The following is a 22,097-nucleotide window of genomic DNA, read 5'->3' on the forward strand; positions in this document are numbered from 1 at the left end:
GGTTCGGTGCAAAACCGAACCAAAAACTCAAAACCGGCACCGAACCGAAAATTTTCGGTTTTTAATTTCTAAAACCGAACCGAACCGACCACCAATAGAATTGGGACCGAACCGCACCAATATGGTTCGGTTCGGTTTCTGCTCACCCCTATGTGTACCCTACAATTATAAGTGGAAGTGGAAACGATATCGTGGAGGAGGGAGTATGAATTTTCAATATTCTGATTTTTTTTCATGGCTTTAATTTTTTTTTTAAATACATAATAAAAAAAAATTCCCACGAATATCAAATACTTACTCCAAATAGAAACTGAGTTGGACGCTTGAATTTTCAAAGTGGCATAATTGTCGGCGAACTAAAATGTTGTTTTCAATTCTATGAAACGACATCGTTTTTTGATGAAATTATATTTGAGCATCTTCAAATAAAAAAATTAGAGGATTCATTAGTCATTTCCACCAATTTAGGGCTCTAAATCAAGATAGTCAACAATGCAAACTCATCCTCAAATTTCCGAATGGCGCCCAAAATTCAGCAACGATTTTGCAAACACAAAAGAGGAATTTTGACTTAGGTTATTTCATAGTAAGAGATGGATTTTAAATTCTTAGGAAACAAAATTATTTCATTTAAAGCCTATACGACATCGTTTTATTTGTGATCACTGTGACAATATGTTGGAACTATTATTACATCTCACCTTTAATTTCATCAGAAAGAGTCATCATGGGAAAGTTCGAAAAATCAAAAGGTGATGTATTTTGTTTTCAAAAACAAAAGATCATGAGAAAAATAAAAATTTATTGAAAATCATGTGTTTTACGAAAAAAATCTCTAAAAATTATGTAATAAAATAATTTTAGTGAACTCCTTTTCTAGTTTATATACTCCCTCTGTCCACAATAAATTTGCTACAATTTTCTTTTTGGTCCGACCACAAAAAATTTACCGCTTCTATTTATAATACTCCCTCTGTCCCACTGTATCTGACTCTTTTTATTTTGGGCGTTTCATTGTAAGTAAGACTCTTTCATTTTTAGGTAAAAGTTTTTCCCTTTAAACACCTTTTCACTTTTTCACTTACACACAAAATACACCTTTCTTAATTCCCGTGCCCAAAAAAAAAGTCTCACTTACAGTGGGACGGAAGGAGTAGTAAGGTCCACTCATGTCCACTCATATTTAAAGTGGGACCTTCACTTCACTAACAATTTTCCTCATATTTTATTAAAACTCGTATCATCCAAAATGTAGCAAATATATTGTGGACGGGGGGGGAGTACAATTTATTAAAATTCATGTCCATTAAATCATAGCACATTTTTGGCAGACAGAATGTGTGATTTTAAAACTTCAATTTTTAGCAAAAAATATTAATTATGCCTTATTATATCATCAAAAAGTTTTCGTTCGTTGCCAACTCGTTTGCATACATATAGAGAAACATTGATCGATTTACTCGCAACACTTGATTGCGCGAGTAACTTCCCAATCAGCCGTGCTTTGATCTTGCGCCATAAATCCTTCACACCGTTGTTTCCTCCTGCAGTTGACGATTGCTATGACGAACTTTTCCTGTTCGAGTGACGACGGATACATGATTTGTTCCTCCTGTATAAATGAATCGATGGCGAATCATAATCAGAAATGGAGATATATTACTATAATTCCGAATTTAGATGTTAAATTTACTCTTTCTAAAAGCTTCTGATCCCATAAAATAACTTTCTCAGTCAAATGTATTAGACATTTCAAGCGAATAAATGAAGGCGCAACAAAAAATTCAGTGTCAATTTTACTTTTACAATTACATGTTTTTAAATTTCTTATGAAAAAGAGAGGATCTTAATTTTGGGAGAGTGAGTATTACATTATCCGGTCTAATACAATCCTAGTCTATTATTCCATCGGTCCCATCCAATTTGACTTTTTTTTTTATGATAGTTATTTAGGAGAGCAAGATATTAAAATTACAGTGAAAAAGTGTGTAGACTCATATTTAAGGTAGTGTAAAGAGTAATACTCAAAAAGAAAATAGGTCAATATGTGATCGACCTAAAAAAAATACAAGACAAGTCAAATAAAATCGAGGAAGTATCATTTTAAAAGTGTATATTCTTACAATTTTTTTATATGCCTATAACATCCTCTCCTTTTATTTTATTTTTATTTAATTTTATTTATTTTTACTTTTGATCTGATAAACAAAAATTTTAAAGACAACATCATAAGACACTCAAATTCGAGACCTTTAACCTTAAGTATTAACCGTTCTACTATTACACTAATACACGCACACCCTAAACATAATTTTTATGAGTCACGGACTCACACTTACTATTTAGTTAGTTCCTTAAAAAAATTATTAGGGTGTATACTTTTTTTATATAAATTTATTATGAGAAAATAAACAATAAAATGAATCTTTTAAACTTCATTCTTTTTCTCCTCATTTTCTACAAAAAAATTCACTCATTCTTCTTTTTCACTTTATTTTTTGTGTTATAATATTATTATCACTCCTTAGAGTGAAAAAAATAATGGAAAATGATGAAATTTCAATTAGTAAAAATCGACTAATTTAAAGAGAGAAATTTTATTATCTCTCATTTTTTCATAATAAATTTACAACAAATAAAAAAAAAAAACATGCCCTTAAATGAAAATTTACTCAAGACTTGTATATGTATATATTTTGTTACCTCGGGCAACTGAGCGAACTCATCGGGTGAAATCTGCAGTAGCTCGGCAGCAGTTTGGCCTACACACGAAGCGAAGACCTTTCCCGTCTCATCCGCAATAGTAACTTCCAGACGGAACGTACATTCCACTTCGCCGTCGCAACCTCTGCCACAGAATTTGCATTCAACCTCTACATTAGGTGCTTTCTCAACAAGATGACCACAAATTGTGTGCATAAATCTCGTATCCACGTGGCAATGTTCGATCTGATCTAGCCACACTCGACATACCTGAAATATTATGCAAATTCAGGCGAATGCTATTGGGTTGTTAACATGCACAAATCAAGTTAAAATAGCGGCTCCAAGAAGATAAAAGTAAAATGTAGTAATCAAAACAAATAAAAAATGCTAGGAAGATATTGGATGAGATGCAAAATGAAAAAGGAAACGCACTTGCACACCCCTTGTATGGATGGATAGATCAGAGAGGGACAATAATCTGTGAAGAGTTGGCGTGTTGAGGAAAGCTAGCAAGCAGCTCAAGTTAAAGAATGATGATCCACCACTATTCTCATACCATGATAATTCAAGACTGCAATGATTATAAATCATGATATGATTAATAAATGTTTAAACAAATTGAAAAGAAAAAGGGAAATGGTAAGCAGAAAGTTTGAACAAAGTTCGTGAATGGTCACCTCTTTCGCGGAGTAAGTGAAGAGCTTAAACCAGATATGTAGACTGTGTGGCCTTTCCCTAGTTTCCCAAGTGACCTAAAAGATAATTAAAGTATAAATTAGGTGAGAAAGTCTACCTATTCGCTATTTATATAAGTTACTTGAAACAATTAAGATCCATAATCAGTTAATCACTATATCTTATAGGTTAAGTACTTGAGATTCACAAACTTTAGTTCAATTTTCAAATCAGAATATGAACTTTAATCTTTTCAATGTCATTCACCTATATTCGGAATTCTTTCCCCTAAAAAATTTGAATAGACTTTGCTCAATCGCAACAAGTACTATATTTTCGATCCAAAAATTTCTGAAACCGACGCTGAATTTTAAAAATTCATGTCAATGTAATTGGATCATTTCCCAACAATCCAGCATTATCCTTGTAGTATTGAGACATAACTTTATATACCTTTGCTTACCAAGATTTTACAAAGTGTAGCTTTGCCCATATTGCTCCAGTAGCATCTTCAATCCTCAGAGAGAAAATGTCTTTAGATGCTCTTATGTCTGTAACAATACCGTATATGCTAATCCCCATCATTTTATCTCGTAGATCAACAACATATGACTGCAAAACTTCAAGAATTGAGAGGTTAACAAAACATTAGAATAGAAACAAAGCATAGTGCATACTCCCTCCATCCCAACTTTTAGTATCCAATTGAGAGTGGCACGAGTTTTAATAAAGTGATTGGGTGTGTTGTGAGTGGAATAAGGGTCCCACATTTTATGTGAGTGTTACAATAATTAAAGTGGAGTAAAGGTTTCACCTACTTTTACTAAAAATAGAAATGGATACCAAAATAAGAGACAACCAAAAAAGGAAAGTTGGATACTAAAAGCTGGGACAGAAGGAGTACTGTTTATTGCAGAAAAATTATCCACCTAAACCGCCTAACATATGAAAGGATTGCAGACTTAAAAGCATCTTTCGAGTATAAGAGGTATGAAGTTGATCTTGTTGAACTTGAAACAATATTATGCATTAACCAATTTTTTTTTTGAGGGGATAAGCATTAACCAATTTAATTAGTCATCCGGCAGCTCAAAAAGCATTCTTTTCATAGATAATTATGATTTTTATCTTATGGAGAGATAGTAAATTTTTGATGAAATGGAAATAAAATCCAAATGCGATTGGTTCAAAATCAGAGACTCAAAAGCTAAGACCTGATCATAAATGATGCATTTTTCAAATATCGGAGCGATCTATGATTGTCAACTGGTCTTCATATGAGATGGAGAGGAGCCTTACTCGAAAGGGGTAATTGTTGAAGTCAATGGAACCGTGAGAATCACAAGGTAACGTCACTTGAGAAACTAATGGTCCCTCGCTCAAATTTGAGGAGTTTAGCAGTCTTGATCCTTGAAAATGGTTCTGTGTCAGTGCTACGGAGACCTGATAAACCCAAAAAACCAGTCACCTATTGCTCGAAGAAAGCAGTTTGAAGAGAACGGGGATGTATGGATTTTTCATTTCGTACTTGTTCTTTGTGCGAAATAATAGGCACCAAATATAGCTGAGTCGCACTACCATATTCCAGGCAAAGTTCATTGCTTGTTTCAAGGGAACTATTAATGAATGGCTTATCCAACGCAAGCATACTTCCAATGCTGCATGGAGTACGAGGAAACTAGCTTGTGTTAAAATGAACAAAAGAGCGTAAAATAATATCAAAGAGAGAGAAGAACTAATTATGAAGTGACTACTAGCAAGGGGGATCAATTTATGATATACCTGAACAGATTGGCAATGAGTACCTGCTCTCCCCAGAGAGAAAAATTTAATCTCACACCATCATTATCAACAAGAGTAATTTGTTTCCTCTGTAAACTGCCATATTTACCCAGGACTTCCAATGGTCCTATATGTTCAATTCTGTCCAAAATTTAAAACATGAGGCTTATATATCATATTAATAAACATATACTGCAAACTCTGCAATTTCATTAGAAACTAAGAAATGCTCATTAACTGTGACAAATTAAGTGTCAGGTTCATTATTGGCCACATCTTTTATACTGATAAATGTTCAAATACTTTACTATAGCACAGTCAAAAACTTGAGACAAAGAAACTAGTTTGGAAGTTCCAAAGGATCTTCAGAATAGACAAAGACCCAATTGTACTAGCTAACTACTATATTACCTTGCATACAGTGAAAGCGAGGCTCCTTCATTTACTTCATCAAGAGAAATTGAAGAAAACGAATCAGCACAAAATTGTGCTCCAAGAAGCATGGCATCATAATCTTCATCCTGTATCAAGGAACTAGGTGCTGATGGCAATACTTGTAGAGAAGTACATGAGACTATAAATTTTGACTAAACCACTGTAGCGGACAGGATAGTTTTAGATTCTTCATAGCCATGGATAGATATTCCAGCATTTTTATTTGTTTCCTATATCCAATAAACTTTTTCAAGTATCAAAACAAGAATTAAATTTGTTTTCATAATCTCAGAGAGAAGCATTGAAAGATATCAACAAACATAGTAGGATTAGTCAAGATTGATTTTGAATTTTTGATAATAGAGGAAAACTGGAGTCCAAACCTACCTCATCCAACAGTACAACAAAATATTCAGTAGGCAAAAGGCGTGGGCATCCTGAACTCCCTGCGGAAATCCGAAGATAGCACCCAGTCAAGAGAACTTCCCTGCCTTTCTTCAGAAGACCAGTTCTCGGATCAGCAATATTATAGAACCTGCCTTTGTATACAAAGTGAGATCATTCGCATAGACAACATTTAACGCATAAAAGTAACATGCATTTGCTTAGTGTCTGGTGAATTCTTCCACATATTTTCACTTTATTCATTTTTACTCATTTCCTACTAAAGATTTTTGGCCGGCATAAATTACTTCTGAAGGGGAATCGATAAGCAATACAACTAACCAAGAAGCCTAAGAAGCAAACTCATTAAGAGTTAAGAGAATACATTATTGCAAGAAACAATAATTATATGTCCTACCGTAAAAATTAAATAATATACATCACTTGCCAAGGGACTTGTGCATTAACTAGAGTAACAAATATCAGCAAAGCAATTTACAGAAAACTGCATTTTGAGTTCAATAGTTCATTATCTATTAAAATTGCTAGCATAATTGGAAGAAAAAAAGAATCAGCTTAACTCTCTTATCTTTTTACCTCCCATGAAGATACAGATCTATAGTGTTGGAGCTCCAGATATCACCCAAAGTCAGCATGCAAATATCTGTTCCTGCAAAGTTGATCATGGAAATGGCAAACCAGTTAACTCCACACAACAATCTAGTGTAGTATATTGAACTAAGTTTGTGATTCAATGTATTTCTCAGGGGAACCAAACAACAAATGCAGACTGGATATAGGCACAAACATGTTGTTTGTCCCATACTAATATAGAACAAAATGAGACATGCAACATACCTGGGAGAACAAAAGCATCAACTATAATTGCTTCAATCACACTGCTCAACTGTAAGAATTTTTTCTCATATATTGAATCAATTGTAATAGTGTTCGCTAGCTTCCCTCTCTTGTGCTTCTTCTTCAACTTGGCAATAACATCAGACTGTTTTTTCGGAGCTCCACTTTTGTTTTGCTCATTCCAGGCCTGGACACACTCAGCCAAATACAAGACAGATTATGTGAATACGTATTTTGATGTATACATGAGACATTATTCAACTTACTGAATCATGACAATAATCCAAGAATTTATAGAAGATGAATCACTGCAGCATAATTACTAGACCTAATAAGACTCCTTTAAATGAATAGTCAGAACAGAAACTCCAAAGAAGCAAAACATATACAAGATTATCATTATTAAGTTCATGATTTAGGAGATGACTACATTTAACATAGCAGCATTACCATTTCCGGTGAAAAATATATACAAGCATAGGCGCAATCACCATAGAAATAAGAGCAGCAGACAATCAAAACAATAGACCAGTCTACAGCTCCACGATAACTCACATAATCAGTAATAAAGATATTCCAACATTCAAACATCAATTAACTCGTTACCCATACAACAATACATTCCGATCTCTTCACTTTTTCACAATTAGAACCTACGTTCCTATACGGGAAACTAATCAAATAAACACTTCTAAATATCAAACAATCGTGATCAAAATTCAAAGCAATTTTCACCAAAACTGGTAAAACACTTATACCAGAGAAAGCTCAGAGAGGAGAATAGCAGGCGTCACGCCGCTCGAATACGCGACACAGGTTCTGAGAATCCGAGTCGCGATCCAGCTCCAGCTCGGACACCGCATGGGGTCTTCCTCCTCTGATTGACCAGCAATCTCGTACAAAATCGATTTAGCGTAGTCGATGAATTTAAGAAACGGATCGTCTTCTTCGATAGCATCCGATCGCTCGATATCCATCATAGTGGGCTCGTTCTCCCTCGTGAAGTGGTCCATCACCTCGTCATTCGGAGAGCTCATTTTCATCAGACCTAAAGAGAGCAAGAGAAAGAAGCTCGGAGCCCTAGTTGAAATGGCGGGTTTTCTGAATTTTGTAGGTCCTCTTTTAGCGCGGGAGATCTTCACTTATTTATATTGCAACCTCATTTGAAAGTTGAAACACAACAAAACCCCATGCTTCTTTGAAATAAAAATAAAAATAAAAATAAAAATATATCTACATCGTCTTTATATTTCATACATAAATCGCCACTCAGCTACTGTTAGGGTGCCTACAATGACAGGTGCAAAAATTGGAGTTCCAACTTTTACACTTATATTAATGTTAAAAAATGAAAGTTGAAAGTTGGACATAAATGAAAGCCAACTTTTTTTTTTCTTGTTTTGGACCTATACTAGTATGTCTATTCGTGCGATGCACGACAAACATCAAAATTAAACGATATATTTAAATAAATATAAATATTAAACATAATCAAAATATAAATTTTCAATTTTGTGTAACGCATAATGATAATTATTTTTACTAAATAAATTTAAAAATTGTATGATAATGAAAATTAGCATTACACATTTTTATTATAGAGTATTACGCATCATAATAATTAAATAAATAAATATTTTCATATGCAAATATAAATAAAAAAGTTGTAAACTTTTAATGATAAAAGAGAAAGTAAAATATTTTAAAATTTTCATAATTAATTCATTTTTAATGACTTTTAATGATAAAAGAATATTTTTTCATGAATCAAATTTGATAACGTTTACAAAATAAATAAAATATAAAAAACAAAAAGAAAAAAATAGTTGAAAAATTGGTGGAAGACGAGAGAGAAAAAGAGAGGGAAAAAATAGATGGAAAAAACTCATCTTTTATATATTATATAGATTGGTTGTGTGTTGTAGAGTTGGACCCATATGAAAATTGTGTAAGAATAGGATGTATATGAAAATTAATTTTATAGATTTATTATTGGGAAAAAAAAATAGAATAAAAGTTGATGATTTAAATGTTGATGTGCCTTTATAAGACTCATATGAAAGTTGGATTTCTGGGTTCTTGAATGTAGGCACTCTTAAACTTGTGCGTGTGATCGCCAAGCGTTAAGAAGTTAATGCCTAAGGCCAAAGGTCTTGGGTTCAAGTTCCCTGTAACGCGGCCTTTTAATTTCTTTATTTAATATTGTAAATTTATCAAAAGAAAAAGATTGACTTAAACTTTATATAAAACAAAATTCGAATTCATGATATTTTAAATTATAGAATTGTATATTTATATTTCGATAAATTTATGGACTTACAAAGTGCAAATTTAGAGCGATTGTAAAATAAAATGGCATCATAAAATACTTGTTTAATTTTGAACATAGTAACTAGCACAATTGGCTGATATATTTAAATTTGCACTTTTCAATCATGTTGATTTTGGTGAAGATTTTGTGATTGCTCCATTTTTGTTTCTTGGAGAGTATGTTCATTTTCCGAGAAAAGTACTTCCCCAGAAAATTCTCTACAAATTGTATAGTACAAAATTATCACACAAGTATACCGCAAAATTTACAACTGATCTACGCATTATGAACAGAGAAACCTGCAAGCAGTCACTCCTTTGGCACTGCTGGGGCATTCTTGCTCTCTGATCTTCTCACATTTGTGGCAGATTTACCACTCTTCGACCAAGACGATGACGCAAATCGAACCTCAAGATTCGAAGGATCCAATGACAGTTTCTGTCGTACAAACTCATCCAGATTAAAACCACTTCCACTTCCAGCTGCATTACCCTCACCATTATCAGCAGAAACTCCTCCAAATTGTTCGTTTGCAATGCGTTCCTCAGCAGTGCTGTCGCCTTTCTCTAAGTTGAGAAGCCTCTTTATGCTGTCTACTGCTGGATCAATGATGTCCAGGAATCCCATGATCCATGAGGCATCGTCCACAATCTCAGTACGCTGTTGCAAGCATCAAGAATCAAGCATTACCATCTGCAGCAAAGGTTGTGTGAAGAGGGAAAAAAGGGTGGTTGTAGGAAAATGGCTTGCCTGCTGGAAGTAGAGGTTGCGGATTTCCTCTGCGCGTATGGAGTTGCCTTGATCTTCTTCTAGAGACGCCCACGTCATCCATGTGACGTAGCTTTGGGAGTTTATGTTGAGGGAAGATCTGAATAGTCTCCTTGCCGCTGACAGATTGCCAACTCTTTGTTCTAAGACACCCCAAGCCTGTGCTGGAGCACGTGTTTCTTAGAGTAGTGAAGGGTGTCTTGCTCCACACGTGGGGTTGGAAGCACGATAAAGACTTGGAAAGCAATTAAAACTATGCAGGTAATGAGTATCGTTTACCTGAAGGCAGCGAGCAGCGCTTTCAGTGGTTGAATCTATTGATAGTGCCTTTTGGTAAAGCTCTCTAGCCTTAGCTAAGTTTCCTTCTTTCCACTCCATCCAACCCCAAGCCTAAGAACACGCACACACAAGAGAGTGTCATGGACTAGCTGAAGTCTCTAATATGTTGTGTGTGTGTGAGAGAGAGAGACAGAGTGAGAGATGGACTAGTTGAAGTCTCTAATATGTTATGAGCCCATACAGAATGTGGTAGTGAGACAAACAAATATCAAATGCAGATGTCTCCTATATTCTGTCCATTAAATCCAACCATAAGCCTAGGAAACATACAGACATGAGAGAGAGAGAGAGAGAGGGCATGGAATAGTTGAAGTCTTTAATATGTTGAGAACACATACAGAACGTGGAAGCTAGACAAACAAGAATCAAATGCAGCTCATAGAAAACATATAGTTCGTATTGATTCTGCTATGCGAGAGAGAGAGAGTGCGTGTGTCATGGCTAGTTGATGTCCATTATATGCTGTGAAGAAGGTCGAAGAAAAATAAAAACCAGTTGCAGTCAGAGGCTACGTTTAGTCTATAGATGTATGCTATCCAGCCAAGGAAGAATGAACTAGGCGCAGGTGTATGCCATGTATGTTAACGAACCACAGGCTTTCAAAAATTTAAGACAGCAAAATCCTCACAATCCACACGGGTTGATGTCTCGGATCCAGTTCTGATGCTCTCTTGAAGAGAACGCGTGCTAAATTTGCAGTCGAGTATCTGTATTCTAGTAGTGCAAGTGACTGCAGAAGCACCGGATCTCTCGGATTCACAGCATGTCCTATCATCAGAAGCTTCCTTGCTAAATCTAAATTTCCTAAATTAGCTTCAAAGACTCCCCAAACATGCCACGCGAACCTATTCTTGGGACTCGACTGAACAGCTTTCTACATTGATTAAAAAAAATCAAACAAAATTCTATTAGACAGAAACGGAAAGTTCTTGAATAAGCAAAAAAAATCAAGTGCTTCTGAACAGCAGACCTCAAAAAGCCTTCTTGCAGCGCGGATATTCTCCTGCTGTGCCTCAAGCTGTGCCCACGCCTTCCACGACGAACACAAGTTTAAGTGATAAAATAGTCGGCAAAACCATCAAAGCAGATATTCTTGAAAACTTACTAGCCAACTAGCACAGCTTCTAGGATTGCACTTTGTTGCCTGCTTGAAGAGATATCGAGCTTGTTCATACCGTTTTGATCTAACTTCAAGAAGTGCGAGTGTTTGGTATATGTACTCATTTCCACCACAGAACTTGAGGGCTTTGCCAAGAAGATGCCTTGCTTTCTTGATATTTCCCTCCTTCATCTCCAAGACTGCCCATCCATGCCAGGCCGCGATGTGCTTCTTGTCAGCAACTGTGGAAGCATCAAATAGTTCTCTAGCTCTCCTTATGTTTCCCATCCTACTCTCCAGAACGGCCCAACACTAGTACAGAACAAAAAAACTCGAGTTTTACTTTAAATCAATCATGTTATGTTGGCTTCCAACTCATCTACTCACCAATTCTAGGCATGCACTAAACACAACATACTTGGATCTCTCTCTCTCTTCATTCTTCTTCAAGAATTTCTTTCAATATGCTTGTTTACCCACATTAATTCTTGGTATAGACTAAACAATACATCCTTGGATCTCTCTCTCTTCTCTCTCCATGTTTCATCATGTATGATATGCAATTAAAACATTAGAAATTCTTTCAATATGCTTGTATATCCACAATAACTCTTGGCAGGGACTGAACACCACATCCTTGGATCTCTCTCTGCATGTTTCTTTCATGTACGATATGCAATTAAAACATTACAATCCATATGCACCTTGCATAGTTGCATGCAAGAAGCACAAATGTGGACTAACCTTTCAACTCTTACTCAACTTATCTACTAGCAAATTCTTGGCAACGATAGATACCCTAAAACAGAATTGCACTTAAACCAACACCAATCACGATGTTTCTTGGAATCTAAACTTAGTAAGAAGAGAGCATTACCAACCTGCCAAATGTATGAATTTTCTCCCTGTGTAGCCTGGCATCCCTTTTCGTATACAGCTCGGGCTTCATTCATTTTCGACTGTTTGCTCAAAGCCTTCCCTAGTGCCACATAGGGTCTCCCATCTTCTGGCCAATAGTTTATACACTTCAAAAAAACCACAAGATCACACATCAATATAAGCAAAACAATCTCTCCATAACAATTCAAATATATCATGCATAGTCATAAATGCTGCAAATACTTTCACAAAAAACTATGAAAAGCAAACAAGTAGCTCTTAACCCAATATTGATATATCCCAACTACAAACAAACTTCAAAAACGACAAAGTTCTCACACACACCACATACAATTAGTGGTGAAATCGAACCAATGTCTACCTTCCTAAGTATCTCCTCTGCCTCTTGAAACCGATAGTTCCGCACCAAAAGCTTAGCTTTATACAGAGCCAAATCCAAATTCACCAATAGGAGCTTCTCCTCGGAGCCAGACTCCAGAATCTTAGGCTCAAAAATCGGCATCTTCTTCGCAAATCGCGATAGCCCTTCATCGACTTTCGAAGAAGCTGCACCCTCCTGCAGCTTAACCCCACTCCCACCATCCTCTTCTGCTCTCCCTTCCTCCATAACCGGCCTTCGAACAACGAGCAATTCCTCTAGGGACTTCTTGGCCTTGATGATCTCCTCATCGAAACCATCTCCATATTCCTCCATTTCAGCTTTCGATGCAGAGGTTTGAGGGTTTTCTCGAAGAGCTGGCGGAGATGATGAGTCATGAGAATGTATGTGGAGCAGAGTACGGTGTGGTGGGGAAGAATTGGGAGTTTTTAAGGGTGTGATGAGATGGAATTTTGAGTAGTTCGGGTTTTGGGAAGGTGAAAAGAGAGTGAATTTTGAGCTTGATGAAGAAGAAGAAGAAGAGAAGGTACTCATTTCTCTTTTCTCTTTCCTTTTCTTTTTCTTGAGTGATTTAACAGATAAAACTGTAAGCTTTCTTCATGAAAATGTGTTTGGGCGGAGGAAATTTTACTGAGTGGCCTAAATTCCCTTATATTTTAGTAGAGAAAAATTTCAGTGACAGAGATATGAACCCACAGAAAAATGAGGAAGTTTTTTGCTGAATGTAGAAGATGATCAAAGAGCATACTCAGCTGGTTAACATGCTCATTCCTGAGAGAGAGAGAGAGAGAGAGAGAGTTGAGAGTTGTGAAGAATGGGGCTTATGGGAATTTCACAGGAAAGAAGCCATTGGTTAGGAATTGGCCACGTCGCCCAAACTATGGGTGGCTCAGACTTTTATCTGAGAAGTAGATTTTCTTTGCCACGTGGCAGTCCTTTGTTGGATGATGTAAATATAAAAAAATGATCTTTCCACCTGGCACTTCAGCTTTCTCAAACATGTACTCCCTCCGTCCGCGAATTAAAGCCCCATTTGCCTCTAAATATTTGTCCGCAAATTAAAGCCCCATTTGCCTTTTTGTACCCTTTTACCCTCCCTCTTTACTTTAAATTACTACCATTTGCCATTAATTATCCCACCTAATTTTTTAACCTACTTAATTATTCATTAAGTATTCCTCCTTAATTAAAGCCCCATTAAATTTATGTCTATCAAATGGAATTCTAGAGAATTCCACATTTCGCAGTTGCCTCTCTCTCTCTACCAAACCCTTATCTTTTTCATCGGGTTCTTCTCTCTTTGCATCGTCTCTCTCTTGTTCTTCCTAAATCTACCATTGTTGTGTTACTCCATGGATCATCCCTTTGAAACTGAATCGATTGTGCCGGAAACCCCGGCCTCTGATCTATGTGAATTGGCGCCGTGGTTGATGGCTGAAACCGAGCCGCCGGGCCTCCCTCTCTCTGAATCGGAGAAAACGACGTCGGTATCTGAAGCGGCGCCGTGGTTGCTGCCGGATACTGAAGCGGCTCGTCTCCCTCTCTCTGAATCGGAGCAGATCTCGCCGGTAGCTGAAGCGGCGCCATGGTTGCTGCCGGATACCGAAGCGGCTCGTCTCCCTCTCTCTGAATCGGAGCAGATCTCGCTGGTAGCTGAAGCGGCGCCGTGGTTGCTGCCAGATACTGAAGCGGCTCGTCTCCCTCTCTCTGAATCGGAGCAGATCTCGCCGGTAGCTGAAGCGGCGCCATGGTTGATGCCGGATACTGAAGCGGCTCGTCTCCCTCTCTACTGTCTCTCTTGTTTTTATCACACCAGCCAATCCATAATTCAACATCATTATTCTTTTCTTTTTCCGTTTCATCTTGCCTTACGCGGTTAGTTTTTTCCTCCTTTTCTTCTTTGTTTTTTGATGTGAGAATTCAGTGATTAAAGTATTTTTCTGTACGTAGATGGACCATTTATTTTTGGTTGACTTAATTTCATGAATTTTATTTTTCAGTGTTTTTTTGAAGAATTTGTTTGTGATCGTCGAGTTGCTTTGATGATCTCGATTTTTTTTTTCAGAATTTTCCTTGATCAAAATCAGATCCTGTTTTAGCGAATTTTGAGTTTTTTTACACTGCGTTGGTGCCTCTGTTTGTGTTCTTCTGTTGTCTTTAGCGGAATATGTGGTGCAGTTGTTGATCGAACAGATTATGTGGTGCCTATTAAATTTTGAATTCTGCCTATTAAATTAATTAATCAATGAAACATAAAATTAAGACTTAAATTGAAACATAAAATTAAATGGAAAGCTTAAAGTCAATAAAGTAAAAGCATTCTCTTAAGTAAAGATTAGCAAAAAGTAAACAACTACCCTTATCTTTTACCTACAACACCTTTTTCAGCTTACTTAGTCTCCGTGCCCAACAGTAAATGGGGCTTTAATTCGCGGACGGAGGGAGTAGCTTTTTTTTTCTTTCTTAAATTAAACGCGGTAGTCTTTTGAAAAGGAAAATAGTCATATGTCTACTTTTTAAAAAATATGCTCCCTCCGTCCATGAAATGAGTACCCATTTGTGGACGGCACAGATTTTAAGAAATGTATGGAGTGTAGTGTGAATAGTTTAAATGTCCCACTTTTTTAGTGTATTAATTAGAGAGATGTGTGGGTCACATTTGCCAAAAAGAGAAATGGGTACTCATTTCGTGGACGGACGAAAAAGGAAATACGGGTACTCATTTCGTGGACGGAGGGAGTATATTATTACTGTTATTATTAATTCATAAATATAAATTTATAAATATTTAATTTTTTGGTATCTGAAAGTCAAGTAAGATCGTGGACCGTGGTAAATATGACAAGATTTATGTTTACGTGGTTTCAGAAGGTAAAGTCTATGCTAAGCTGAGTTTTCTACGCTCCATCCTACGATTGCGACACGTGTCCTCATTCTTTGAACCACAACTTTTTACTTTTGGGCCCAAAACTCGGACCGGTTTAGCAATAGCACTTTGGGCCGTGGTTTCTCATCCTTATACAGTTATACCAGTCTCGATTGCTACGCTGGTATCCGTACCAGCATTATTTTTCATCCCATTAAATTTCGACACGTCACTTAAAATTTTGTTTTGCTTCTTCCCATGTTACAAAGGAGACGTTAACTTGTTCACCATTCTTCCCAGGGTTCTCCAGTATTGTGAACGTTTGAGCTTCTTTTTTTTACCCGAATACAGCCGGTTCCTTCAATTCCTATTTTGTGTTTTTACCACTTTACTAAAACCAGCTGTATGTACTTTTAAGTTACCTGAAATATAAATTGGCGACAACGGCCATGGTCGTGGCAGTGGTCTGCCGCGTTGTTCATCGCCGGTGAAAGAGACGGCGACAAATTGGGGATTTTCGACTTTGCTCGATTTAAGAGAGACAGTCGAGGCGATGGCGACGACGACCATCCGAATTTCTAGTGATATTACCGGCGGCAGGAGTGAGATATGTAGAGGGGGTGGAAGAAGGTTTTGTGTGTCTCTCTTCTTTTGCTGAATTTTGCAGAGAAAGGTCGAGTGAAAGAGATGAGTAAGAAGTTTCTTAATAAATTAAAGCCGACATTTATATGAACTCAGTTATGCTGAATCATGTATTATTTAAGTGATGACTTAATTATGATTTAATCAGGCTTAAATTGGTGATAGTTAACATAAAAGCAGTATTACTTACTTGACTTAAATGTAAATTATAAACAAAGTTACGTAATAATAATAATAATAATAATAATAATAATAATAATCCATCCGCCCCACTATAAATAAGTCTCTTTCTATTTTGGGTGTCACACCATAAGTGAGATTCATTCATTTTTATGTAAAAATTTTACTTTTTAAACACATTTTCATTTTTCCACTTACACACAAAATACACGTTTTTTAATTCTCGTGTCCAAAAAAAATGATCTCATTTATACTGAGATGGAGGAAGTAATTATGTACTATAAATATAAATTATTAATTAAATGATTAATAGCATGAAAGGAATTTGCATTAAACAACTTACAAATAAAAAGTAGTATTAATGATGAAATTGTCTTTCATAAATGAATCTCAATTTGATGAAATTGTTTCACAAATTCAAATTGGGGATTTCACTATTAAGTCTCAAATATCATTTGCATATCATGTTATGCACGAGAAACGTTTTTATATTTTTATATTTATATATAATTGATATCAACTCAATTATCATATTTATAAATATAATTGATATCAAATCAATTATTATAATTGATTGTATTGAAATACCTCTTGTGACTTAAAAAAAAAATGAAAGTAAGATAACATGAAATCGAATTGAGGATAATGAAATTGAAGTAACATTACATGAAATCTAATTAGGTATTATTAAATCAAAGTAAGCTTAGTGGAAATCGAATTGGAGATTATGAAACCGAAGCTTGATTAGAAGAAATCGCATTGGGGATTATCAAATTGAAGTAAAAATAGTGGAAATTGAATTGAGGATTCTCAAATCGAAGTATGATTAGTAGGAAATCGATTGTGGGATTCTCAAATTCATGTATGATAATTGATAAGCAAAAAATCATTTGGGGATTATGAAACTGAAGTACAATTAGTGGAAAATCATTTGAGGATTCTCAAATTGAAGTATGATTAGTGAAAAATCATTTTGGGATTGTGAAATTGAAGTATGATTAGTGGGTAATCATTTGGGGATTATGAAAAATGATGTATGGTTAGTGGAAAATTATTTAGGGATTCTCAAATTCAAGTATGATTAGTGGAAAATCAATTAGGGATTCCCAAATTGAAGTATGATAGGTGGGAAATCATTTGGAGATTATAAAATTGAAGTATGATTAGTGAAAAGTCGTTTGGGGATTAAGAAAATGAAGTATGGTTAGTGGGGAATCGATTGGAGATTCTCAAATTCAAGTATGATTAGTAGGAAATCATTTGGGTATTATGAAATTGAAGTATGATTAGCGGGAAATCATATGGGTATTCTCAAATTGAAGTAAGATTAGTGAAACATTATTTGAGGATTCTCGAATTGAGATAAGATTAGTGAAATAAATCGATTGGGATTATGAAATTGAAGTTAGATTAGTGAATACCCATATGATTTCCCACTAATCATACTTCAATTTTCTTAATCCCCAAACGATTTTCCACTAATCATACTTCAATTTCATAATCTCCAAATGATTTCCCACCTATCATACTTCAATTTGGGAATCCCTAATTGATTTTTCACTAATCGTATTTGAATTTGAGAATCCCCAAATAATTTTCCACTAACCATACATCATTTTTCATAATCCCCAAATGATTACCCACTAATCATACTTCAATTTCACAATCCCAAAATAATTTTTCACTAATCATACTTCAATTTGAGAATCCTCAAAATCTACTGTTAGATATTTTCAAAACGCCATTGATGCCCCGAAGGAGTGAACGTCAAAGATCTCCACAATTAGGTTGTTCTTAGTTTCGGTGATCTGGTCGTATGTTGTGCTTGCATTAATTGCGTTTTTTTGTTAGTGGTAACCCAGCCGCGGCTAAAGTTGCAAAAATAAGAGCTTGAATACCGTAATTGGATATTCAAGTGGAAATTTGCCAATACCTCCGGGTAAATTGAGAATACCGTCGAATTAAATTGAGAATACATCCGGGTAAATTGAAAATATCGTCGGGTAAATTGACAATACCTTCGGGTAATTTGAGAATACCGCCGGGAAAATTGAGAATACCGCCGGAAAAATTGAGAATACCGCCTGGTAAATTGAGAATACCGCTGGAAAAATTGAGAATACTGAGAATACCGCCGGAAAAATTGAGAATACCGCCGGGTAAATTGAGAATACCGCCCGGTAAATTGAGAATACCGCCGAAAAAATTGAGAATACCGCCGGATAAATTGAGAATACCGCCGGAAAAATTGAGAATACCGCCGGAAAAATTGATAATACCGTCGGAAAAATTGAGAATACCGCCGGATAATGTATACATTGTCAAATTTAGATTATCAATAGTTAAAATACCAATTAATTTTATTAATTAACAATGAATATAATAAATTCATCACAAGATGTAATAAAATTTAAAATTTATTTAATTTGATATATAATATACAAAAAATAAAAATTAAATGAGCAAGATGTAATAATTTAAAATTTTAACATATTAAAAGTTTATATTTTAATAAGTGATAATTTTTCCTTAAATTGTTACCTATAAAAACGAAGTAAATTTTTAAGTGGTAATTATGATTGGACACAGATTTTAAGGTCTTTCTAAATAGCTTTTATTCATATTTTTATTTACTACAATCTTCTGATTATTTTGTGTTATAATTATTTAACTCAATTGCTCAAACGAATCAAACAACTATACGGGATATACACGGTAGGGGACACAATATCTTACACAGTTTACTATACAGTAAAATGACATAACCGTGTAAGTAAATGTGTAGATGTTACCTAATCGTATAGTCAACTGTGTAACTAAGAACACCAACTTTAGAGTTTTTTATTAAAAAGAATTTTCGATAAAAATTCAACACACACCTTAGATCATGTTAATCAATATGTTGGAAGTTATAATTTACCACTTAATTATATTTCATTTTCTAACAAATTGGTAATTAATAATTATTTGAAGTTGTAAGTATTTGAAAGAGTTAATCTTGCTTCAATAAATATCTTCAATATATTAGTGGAGATATAGGTAATAGTATAATTATTAATAATTGATGCACAATTCATACTTGTAATTGTTTATCATAATCATCAACTTTAATGATGTATACTTATAATTATTTTAGGCTATCCATCCACGTCAATTGCTCAAACGAATCAAACAGCTATACGGAACATACACGGTAGGGGACACAATATCTTACACAGTTTACTACACAGTAGAATGACATAACAGTGTAACTAACTGTGTAGATGTCACCTAACCGTGTAGTCAATTGTGTAACTAAGTAGAATTATTAGTTGAACTTCAATTGGGGATTCTCAATTTGAACTTGATTAGCGGAGAATCCAATAGAGAATCTCAAATTTGAACTTGATTAGTGGAGAATCCAATAGAGAATATCAAATTTGAACTTGATTAGCGGATAATCTAGTTGAGAATCTCAAATTTGAACTTGATTAGTGGATAATCTAGTTGAGAATCTCAAATATGAACTTGATTAGTGGAGAATCCAATAGAGAATCACAAATTTGAACTTGATTAATGGAGAATCCAATAGAGAATCACAAATTTGAACTTGATTCATGGAGAATCTAATAGAGAATCTCAAATTTGAACTTGATTAGTGAAGGATCCAATAGAGAATCACAAATTTGAACTTGATTAGTGGAGAATCCAATAGAGAATCTCAAATTCAAGTATGATTAGTGAGAAATCAATTGAGAATTCTCAAATTCAAGTATGATTAGTGGAAAATCGATGTGGGATTCTAAAATTCAAGTATGATTAGTGAAAAAGTCATTTGGAATTCTCAAATTCAAGTATGATTATTGAAAAATCGATTGGGGATTCTCAAATTCAAGTATGATTAGTGAAAAATCATTTGGGGATTCTCAAATTCAAGTTTGATTAGTGAAACATTCATTTGAAATTCTCAAATTCAAGTATGATTAGTGGAAAATTCACTTGGAATTCTCAAATTCAAGTATGATTAGTGGAAAATCGATTGGAGATTCTCAAATTCAAGTATGATTAGTGGAAATTCCATTGGAGATTCTCAAATTCAAGTATGGTTAGTGAAAACATCATTTGGAATTCTCAAATTCAAATATGATTAGTGAAAATCGATTGAGGATTCTGAAATTCAAGTATGATTAGTGAAAAATGGATTGAGAATTCTCAAATTCAAGTATGATTAGTGGGAAATCAATTGGGGATTCTCAAATTCAAGTATGATTAGTGGAAATCGATTGAAGATTCTGAAATTCAAGTATGATTATTGAAAACTCGATTGAGGATTCTCAAATTCAAGTATGATTAGTGGGAAATCAATTGGGGATTCTCAAATTCAAGTATGATTACTTGATTAGTAAAAAAATCAATTGGAATTCTCAAATTCAAGTATGATTAGTGAAAAAATCATTTGAAATTCTAAAATTCAAGTATGATTAGTGAAAAATCGATTGAGAATTTTGAAATTCAAGCATGATTAGTGAAAAATCAATTGGGGATTCTTTAGAACATGCTAGAACGTGCTATAATTCACATATATTCCTTATTACATAGCTTTAAATTATAAAGTATGCTACAACATGCTAAGAATTTACGTGTATTATTGATCTCCAATTAAATGATATAATACTCAAATTTATATAAAACATAGCTCGAACAACATAATAAAAATAATAATTGAGCAAATTGAGATTTAATCTCATCAAATTGATTCTCATTAGTGTCATTAGTGAAATTTCACATTCGAATTAATCTAACTAATCTAATCAGTTCCGTATAACATAGCTTGAGCATGCTATTTTGAATATTTTATTTGATGCTATGATGTTTATTGTTCATTTAATTTTTTTCTTGAAGAAATAGAGCATGTTTTAAATTTAAATTAAGGTGTTGGGCGTTCTTTGTCGTAATGTGTGATACTATTCTCAATATTATATCTATTCATAGTCTCAAAAAATATTATATATATTCATATAATTTTTAAATTTATTTTCAATCTCACTAATAACTTATAATTATTTTTGCATTTACAATAAAGTTTTATATAATAATCAAATAATAATAAATATTTTTATTCGTGTGTCATGCAATGTGGCCAGTTATACTTTAAATCTCACTAAGTATGTTTAAGTTTTATTATACCTATCTCTAACTATAAATATATTTAATTATTTAATCAGTTTTTTTGTAATTTAATTCGGAGTACATCCATAGCATTTCTTTGTCATTGAAAATTGTGCGTGAAATTCCAAAAGTAAAAACAGCTGTGGGTCCCATTTGAAGAAAGTGGTATAATGAAAACAGAAATTGAAGGAACCGGCAGTATTCTTAAAACCGGTCGGTTTATATTACTTTTCAAAAAATTTAATGGTTTGGTCAAGCAGAACACGTGTAATCATCTTATGATGGGAGTGTAAAAAACTGGGTGTAGGATAGACTTTACCGTTTCGGAAAATTACACAAAAATCCCCTTAAAAAAAATTACAGAATAATCAGCCGTGTCTTTTTTTTTTTTTTTGAAGGGAATAATCAGCCATGTCAGATTCGCAGCAATTCAACGAAGCTTTCGAGTACCAAAAAATTTATGGGATGATAAATTTACCATGTGAGGGTGCGTTCTTTTTTGTGGCAAATTTATCATGAGAAAATGAGGGATAAACAGAATTTCACTCTTTAAATCCTTCCTTTCTTTTCTCACATTTCATACTTGACCCTTACTCATTCCTCATTTACACTACCAAGAAGGGAT

General features: G+C 34.4%; 2 protein-coding genes across 2 annotated transcripts; both read right to left on the minus strand.

Annotated features, from left to right (window-relative positions):
- Positions 1-1,353: 1,353 nt before the first annotated feature.
- On the minus strand, positions 1,354-8,090 carry LOC131024232 (uncharacterized). The gene is made up of 13 exons (XM_057953744.1): positions 7,599-8,090; positions 6,841-7,027; positions 6,580-6,652; positions 5,986-6,133; positions 5,575-5,684; positions 5,164-5,304; positions 4,910-5,039; positions 4,681-4,824; positions 3,845-3,993; positions 3,384-3,458; positions 3,139-3,277; positions 2,704-2,973; positions 1,354-1,612 (listed from the first exon to the last, which is right to left on the minus strand). Exons 1-13 carry the CDS (start codon positions 7,881-7,883, stop codon positions 1,457-1,459), a joined length of 2,007 nt encoding a protein of 668 aa, XP_057809727.1. The 5' UTR covers positions 7,884-8,090; the 3' UTR covers positions 1,354-1,456.
- Positions 8,091-9,237: 1,147 nt separating this feature from the next.
- On the minus strand, positions 9,238-13,432 carry LOC131024233 (protein high chlorophyll fluorescent 107-like). Its single transcript, XM_057953745.1, has 8 exons — positions 12,619-13,432; positions 12,239-12,382; positions 11,364-11,669; positions 11,229-11,288; positions 10,887-11,132; positions 10,199-10,309; positions 9,902-10,078; positions 9,238-9,811 (listed from the first exon to the last, which is right to left on the minus strand). Exons 1-8 carry the CDS (start codon positions 13,168-13,170, stop codon positions 9,461-9,463), a joined length of 1,947 nt encoding a protein of 648 aa, XP_057809728.1. The 5' UTR covers positions 13,171-13,432; the 3' UTR covers positions 9,238-9,460.
- Positions 13,433-22,097: the final 8,665 nt, after the last annotated feature.

Source organism: Salvia miltiorrhiza, chromosome 5, assembly GCF_028751815.1.
Source record: "Salvia miltiorrhiza cultivar Shanhuang (shh) chromosome 5, IMPLAD_Smil_shh, whole genome shotgun sequence".
Taxonomy (NCBI): Eukaryota; Viridiplantae; Streptophyta; class Magnoliopsida; order Lamiales; family Lamiaceae; genus Salvia; species Salvia miltiorrhiza.